This window comes from Triticum aestivum, unplaced genomic scaffold (genome assembly GCF_018294505.1).
Source record: "Triticum aestivum cultivar Chinese Spring unplaced genomic scaffold, IWGSC CS RefSeq v2.1 scaffold30630, whole genome shotgun sequence".
In the NCBI taxonomy this organism is placed as follows: Eukaryota; Viridiplantae; Streptophyta; class Magnoliopsida; order Poales; family Poaceae; genus Triticum; species Triticum aestivum.
Window position 1 is genome coordinate 1,547 of NW_025229718.1, and position 7,467 is coordinate 9,013.

At 40.8% G+C, this 7,467-nt stretch overlaps 1 protein-coding gene and 1 pseudogene across 1 annotated transcript; one reads left to right on the forward strand and one right to left on the reverse strand.

The window, feature by feature from the left end:
- Nucleotides 1–528: 528 nt before the first annotated feature.
- Nucleotides 529–3,198, forward strand: LOC123175168 (cytochrome P450 87A3-like). Its single transcript, XM_044590156.1, has 9 exons — nucleotides 529–743; nucleotides 883–1,207; nucleotides 1,376–1,522; nucleotides 1,672–1,923; nucleotides 2,107–2,196; nucleotides 2,469–2,547; nucleotides 2,646–2,752; nucleotides 2,870–3,000; nucleotides 3,096–3,198. Exons 1-9 carry the CDS (start codon nucleotides 529–531, stop codon nucleotides 3,196–3,198), a joined length of 1,449 nt encoding a protein of 482 aa, XP_044446091.1.
- Nucleotides 3,199–5,037: 1,839 nt separating this feature from the next.
- The window catches only part of LOC123175169 (ABC transporter G family member 45-like), an 8,755-nt pseudogene continuing 6,325 nt past the window's right edge, over nucleotides 5,038–7,467 (reverse strand).

The window sequence follows — 7,467 nt, forward strand, 5'->3', positions numbered from 1 at the left end:
TGTCCCGCACATTTGCCATGGTGTAGTTTAGTGTATGTACATGGACTTGAGCACATTTGAGTATATTTTTTTTAGAAAAGGAGGTTTACCTACGGCCTTTGCATCAATAGATGCAAACGGCCATATTATTAAAATGTGTAACAAGGTCTTAAGTTCCAATGCAGCTCATAAACCGAACAAAGAGAAAAATAAATCTGTAATGTGCCACATTCGGCGAAAACGACTACGATGCCTACACACCTAGCCTATTATTAACTCGCCATCCAAATCGGCTGAAGATAGACCGTGCTACCGTCTCCCAGCGGTTGAACCCAATATCCAAAGGCTCCCTGAAGTCCGCATGAGTGAGTAACGACGACATACGGATCCAAGCAGTAGCTCTGTAGATGACCTGCAAAAAATTAGCGAAGTTTGTCCCAATAAAGATCATATCACAACTAATAACTGCACATTTGAGTATATGAGCATGTACGGTCCGCACACAACTAATAACTGCACCCCTCATTTCCTTACTAGTTGGACTTGGAGATGGACATTTCTGTTGCTCAATATGTAGCTTTCTATGGGGTCATACTTGTGATTGGATGGCTATTACACTGGGTATACAGATGGATTAACCCAGTTTGCAACGGGGTTCTTCCTCCCGGCTCCATGGGAGTGCCAATTATTGGTGAGACCTTTGACTTCCTCAAGGCAAGCCCTTCCTTGGACATCCCAGACTTTTTGAAACTAAGGATGAAAAGGTACCGTACCACTTGTTGAATTAATGGAGATGTCATACTACTATTATTTAGTTGTCATTTTTCATCATCATTGAAAAAAAAGTAAACATACGATCGACCTGATTCTCCAAGTGCTTCGGGTTAATTACTGTTTGTGCAGGTACGGCCCGGTTTTCAAGACAAGCTTGCTGGGTCAGCCTGTAGTTATTTCCACCGACGCAGAGGTGAATCGATTTGTTTTTCAGCACGAGGACACCTTGTTCAGTATCGGGTACCCTTGGGTAGTGACTAAAATATTCGGTGAGAAGAGCATCCAAGCCTTCCATGGCTCAATCCACAAGTTCGTCCGTAGATGCACCTTCACACTGCTCGGCCTCCGAAGCCTCAGAGAGGTGCTCCTTCCTGAGATGGAGGGCGCCGTCAGGGAGCGCCTTGCTGCATGGGCCACCATGCCGAGCGTCGACGTGCGCGGCGGTGCGCCTGACGTAAGTGCCTGCCTTGCCCTTGGTTTCAATCCCATTTCTCCTTTCTATAATTTGAGTTGCTCCATCCAGCTGCATGCATGAATGGTGTATATACAAATGAGGATGCTATCTATCTATCTATCTATCTATCTATCTATCTATTTATCTATTTGTTGATATATATTGCAGCTTCTGTTCGAGATGGTGACGAGGAGGTGCATTGGTTTCGATTCCACCAAGTCAAGACAACTGAGGGACAAGTTCGATGCGCTTTTCTCAGGCTTGTTCTCCTTTCCAATATATTTCCCAGGGACACCATTTTACCGATGCATGCAGGTCCGTATACAAATTGTTTGTTTGCAAGATCTCAACTGCTCAATTATATTTTGAGTTTTGATTGAGAAACCTGGATTAAAATGCCCTACTCTACTTGTATAGCCTTCAATTAAGAGATACTTTAATTAATAATATGCTTGCGCGTTTAGGCCAGGAAAAATGTGCAGAAGATACTACGGGATACGTTGGCGGAGAGGTTAAGTACACCAGGGAAGAAACATGGCGACCTCCTTGACGTAATTGTCCAAGAGCTGCAGGGTGAAGGGCCATTAATAAGTGAGAGTTTTGCTGTTGATTTGGTCTCCACGTTGTTGTTCTCCAGCGTCTTCACGTTATCAGGAATAATCGCTGTAGCATTCAAATCACTCCATGACAACCCGGACGTTGTCCATGCCCTCCAGGTTGGTTGTATTAATTATGTCATACTTTATATATATACTAGTAGTATTATCAAGATTTTAGTTGTATTACTCATGCTTGTAGACCCACGACATATATAATGAAACACAATGATCGAGTAGAAAGATAAGATCCTCAAGACAAGCAAAACAGTAACATCTTGAAACTTGCACTTCATCACACAGAAAGAGAACCCAGCTATGCTCAAGGATCGAAAGGGTGGGTGCTCTGGGCTCACATGGGAGGAGTACAAGTCATTAACATTCACTAATCAGGTAAACATTCAAAAGCATTGAACATAACTGGATTCATCGCTGGTACTCCATTCCCTCTACTCGGGTTTAATTTATATACTACTCTCTTGGTTCCTAAATATAAGACCTTTTAGGGATTTCAATATGGACTACATACGGAGAAAAATGAGTGAATCTACACTCTAAAATATATTTATATGCAACTATATATAGTCTCTGCACGCATCACAACTGGATTCGTCACCAGTACCGGTAGTTTCTAAGTCTGACTAAATTTTCCTTTTCAACTGAAGGTGACCAATGAGATTATTCGAATAAGCAATGCCGTAGTTGGAATATTCAGAAGAACTCTCACCGATGTACAAGTCAACGGTGAACACTCATAAACATTAACGCAATATAGTAATTTTTTTGTTCACTAACAAAGCAGTAGAGTTGTATAGAAATGTGTTGATTCGTTCTTCCCGCAGGCTACACAATTCCAGCCGGGTGGCAGGTCATTGTGAACCCCATGGCAGTTCATCTCAACGAAGAATTGTTCGAAGACCCACTAAAATTTAACCCATGGAGGTGGCTGGTTAGTGAAGACATTGAAATGGCTTCATTATTTTAATTATATTCCCAAATTTCTACCCTAGAGATTCTGTTGGAACTAACGTTGTGGGTGTAAATAAATTTGGAAATGAAAATGCAGGATGAGTCAAAGCGCAACACAATGTTGAAGAATTTCTTGCCATTCGGAGCAGGCATCAGGGCATGTCCTGCCGCAGAGTTTGTCAAGCTGTTTGTAACACTTACCCTCCATATTTTGGTGATGGAGTATAGGTGCATACTTTTTGCAGCTCAAAGCATGTTGCCTTCAATTAGATCATGCACCGTGCTTGTAGATATGCAGTTTGTAATTTTACCTTTCTACACAGATGGGAAGAAATCAAAGGAGCTGATGCATTTCGTAGCGCGGATGTTATGTTCCCACTGGGCTATCACATTCGACTTAGAACACAGGACGACAAAATTAATTGATTCAGATACCAATTGGAACGCTTATCAGACTTCTCGGGATGTCAGGGTTTAACCGGACATGACGAGGGCACGACGGCGTGCTTCTCTTCTTGAAGATGTTATTGCTAAAGAAGTCGATTTAGTCGCATATGTGTTGAATTCATATCTTGCAATGGTTCTGTCATAGTGGTCCATATTATGTATATTATTTGTTGATGACTTTGACCTCGTTGTCTTGCATCAAGTTAAATAAATATGGTTATTTGCATCATAATGACAAAGAGACCCTAGCTAGTACAGAAACAAGCTTCCAGATGGTTTTCATACATGGGCCTGACACGATTTTTTATTCCGCCTTAAAGCCTATGCGCTAACTCTAGTAGAAAAACCCATTAAAGGATTTTCCTGTCTCCGGCGTCTGGACAAACATGAACGCAGCAACTATGTTTCCAAAATACCAGCAGCATCCAGACGGCGGGGGAACGTCGTAGATCGTATGATGACTAGCAACATCCGGAGATTTTAAACGCTGCTAGTGTGATGCAGCATGCTTGCGTACAAATGTAAACAACTAGCAGCGTCCAAGGAAACTAAACATTGAGGGTAGTACACTACTGGCAGCGTTCATATTATCTGCCTATGCTAGTAAGGTTAGTTGGTTTAATTCATATATTTATTTAGAAATCCTTTTTAAATTAAGTTGTTGTCTTCTAATTTGTAGTTCACACACTAAGTTATCTGTTCATACAAGTTGGAAGGCAAAAGAAACAACGACAACAGCGTTTAGGAGCAATGAAACGCAACTAGCATGCACATTAGCAGCGTCTAGTATCACTAAAACGCTGCTAAGATTTCATGATTTTTTGGTGGTTTTTGAATATTATGTTAATTAACTGTTAAGCATATACTAAAACTATTTATTCATATAAATAGGAAGGCAAAAGACAAATGGTTGTGTTTAAATACCTAAATGTGGAACCTTTACCAGCATCGTTTGTTTGCCGGCAAACACAGCTAGTGCTCTTCCGGAGAACAAATAGTTTTAGCAGCGTTTGTTCCACGGCAGACGCTGCTAAATGGCAAATTATATTTAATATATTATGTGTGACTTTCTTATTTAAGAGCAGCCTTGATGTTAATATGGTGCACATTGCTTATATACAATTTTTGTGTATCACCATCCCATTGTTAAGAGTCTTGCAAGAACTTGAGCCTTCTGAGGGTTGGATCTTCAGACGGAACGATCCTGACCGTTGGATCGAGTCTGGTGTGACAATCAATGAATAGTGTCCAAACTCGCTACACCCACGCTGCCGCGCTGACTCTCAATGACACATGGGAGCCAGGTGTGGTGGGTCGTACCCGTTAGTGACTGCGGGGGCGGATATGCCTGGTGTTGTCTGCTTGTGCATGATAAATCGTGCCACCGCGTGTAAATGTAGCTACCCGCCAAGGGCATTTACTTGGTTTCATATGATGTTCCTTTCGTGGCGTGCTGTGGGTGGCTGCATTGCGGCTAAGGCCTCTTCCAATGCATGGGTGCTTAGATGAGGTGCTAAGTGCATTAAAAAATCTTAGCAACCAGTCTCCCCAATGCATAGGTGCTTAACTTCTGTATCTAAACTTTCCTCATGGAATTTTTTTATAATAATTAAACTCCTTCATGTATTGGTTGGTAGTCATTTTACATAGATTCTCGTGCTTAGCACTGTTTCTTCCTGGGGTCACCGTAATACTCGCTTTCCTCTTTAATTGCTCTACCACATCATTTTTAATAGTACATGTTGGAGCACTTGCAAGGGCGTAGGGCGAGGAGATCGACCGATTGGGTGAGAGACTGGGAACCCATGCCATGACCATCCTCTCCGCCACGACCCGTCCCTTCTTCTACCCACTTGTCGAGCGGATGTTGCACCTGGCACCACTGCTCTAACGGAGAAGCATGTCGATTTTGGTGCTTGGCTCTCCTCCCCAGCAGTCACCAGCCACACAAGAGGTCGAGCGCAAGCTTGTGGCTAACCAATTGTTGCTCTTTTCTTTTGTCCTCCCGATATGCCTCTTCTCATCTCATCCCCCACTAGGATATCAGCACACTCAGACAAACCAAGTATCTGCATCATAGAAATCTTGTGATTATGTTGTCAAGATAAATGACAATAGGTTGAAGAGTTAGTGGTACCTTAATAATATAGTTTGTTGTAAGGTTACTTCCTTCTCCAAATGTTGTAGCCTGTAGACAACATATCTTAAGTGGTTGGGGAGATGAAATGTATTTATAAAGATTGAGAAAATTGAAGTAATCACCTTAATGAAGGAGTCAAGATTTTGTTCCACTTCATTGATGTCACCTTGCTTTCTTCTTACCGATTGTTCCATCATCTCTATGTTTATCAAATACAGTAATCGTATTGATTACTATTCATGTACATGAAAAATAAAGGATACCTTTACCATCTACATGGGAACTTTTTTGAGTTCAAGTTTATGCATTTTGTTACAAAATTAATCTCATTCATAAGCACATAGTTTAGAGCTATATGTAAGATCTATAATATGAATAGCACACCATACTTAGGACAATGACTTACCAAATTCATTAATGGTTCCCAACATATTGGACGAGAAATCAATTGTCTCTCTGACAGTCATCTCGGCATGGTGAAGATCATACTGGCTAATGTAAGCATGCATGTGTTGAGGTGTTGAGGAATTCACTTCTTTTTCGTTGTATGTGATCTTTCCTTTCCGCTAGTAAGATATTTTACATCAAGAAAAATGCAATTTCCATTAGACCTTGTATGTCGGTATTTTTTGTGGTACGTACATAACCCAACCTACCTTTAGAGATGAATCCAACTTTCCTGCCAATGCCTTCAAAAATGTTGTTTTCCCAGAACCGGGCGCTCCGAGAAGAAGTGTCATCCTGGTTATGTTCGTATTACAATTTTTCAGGATCTTAGGTTAGTAAATTAGTAAGTCATGAACTTTCAGCTGTGGTACTATGCGAAGATGTCATTTCTTGGAACAATTAGTTTGATATACAAAATGCCTTCTTACTTTTGGGCTAGTAAAAAGTATGCATATGTACCTCGATGGTCGAATTGTGCCACTTGCTTCATTTATGATTTTGATTGCTCCTTTCCTTCTAGAATACATGTCAAAAAATGATACCAAATCCTACACAAATAATAATCAAGAGATGATTTAAACCGTAGACACACATTTTGCTCAAATTTGTACATAATAATCGATCACAGCGGGCTCGAGTGCACAAGGAATTAATAAGTTCACATATAGGCTATGGAGGTAGAATAGAATGTGTGGTTGGCACACCTCTAGAAACTTAGTTTTCTCCAAGAACATCATTTCAGGGAAGCAACATGACACATTTGGAGACTTAACTCCACCTTCATTTCTAACGAGGATAGGCTTTCTCAAGTGGTTTGACCTATGAGCTGCAACCAATGTGAGGTTTTTCCGCCAACATGCATCTGTGTCCCATAAAACAATGAGATGGGAGTTGGAGAGGGTCGTGTCCCAACCACTCATGCAACATTGAAAAAGGCGCTCCTGAGTTAAGGACGTGTGAGGGGTCTTGGCGCTTCATCTAGGCGAACAGACGGCCGAGGAAGCATAGTGAGGGGCCTCTTGGTATCACATCTTTCTTTTAACGAACAGATGATGTTTTTTTCATTTTCCACTATGTGCACTCATTAGAGTTAGAAAACAGAATTAATAACTAAATCAAACAAACATGGCATCGAATTTTAGCTACTCGGAAAGCTAATATGGAATATTTTTAGTCTTATGGTTTGTTTGACGCATGTTTTATCCACCTCTGGACCTTGCAACCATACAACTTTCAATGAAATAAGTCCACGGAAGTGTACGAGGTCATCTTCATAGTTTTCAACACATGTCTAGTTCCGTCGGCCATAAGGACATAGCAAATAGGGAATCCAAGTATGTTTCCTTGTAAGGCCGGCTAGGCTCACACACTTTGGAGTTAAATTGGGTGCCTGATACGTCTCCATCTTCTCCATAATTTTGATTGTTTCAAGCTAATATTCTATAATTTTCATATACTTTTGGCAACTTTTTATATCATTTTTTAGGACTAACATATTGTTCCAGTGCCCAGTTCCAGTTCATGTTTGTTACATGTTTTTATTTCACAGAATATCCATATCAAACAAAGTCCAAACACGATAAAAATTTATGGAATTTTTTTGGAATATATGTGATTTTTGGGAAGAAGAATCAGCGTGAGAGGTGGTCCACAAGCCCCAT

What these genes read in the sequence shown, in the direction of transcription:
- LOC123175168 (XM_044590156.1), top strand. Translation starts at nt 529, where the DNA reads ATGGACATTTCTGTTGCTCAATATGTAGCTTTCTATGGGGTCATACTT. An exon ending in CATTTTACCGATGCATGCAG is followed by an intron (nt 1,523 to 1,671) that starts GTCCGTATACAA and finishes TTGCGCGTTTAG; the next exon opens with GCCAGGAAAAATGTGCAGAA. An exon ending in ATTTTGGTGATGGAGTATAG is followed by an intron (nt 3,001 to 3,095) that starts GTGCATACTTTT and finishes CTTTCTACACAG; the next exon opens with ATGGGAAGAAATCAAAGGAG.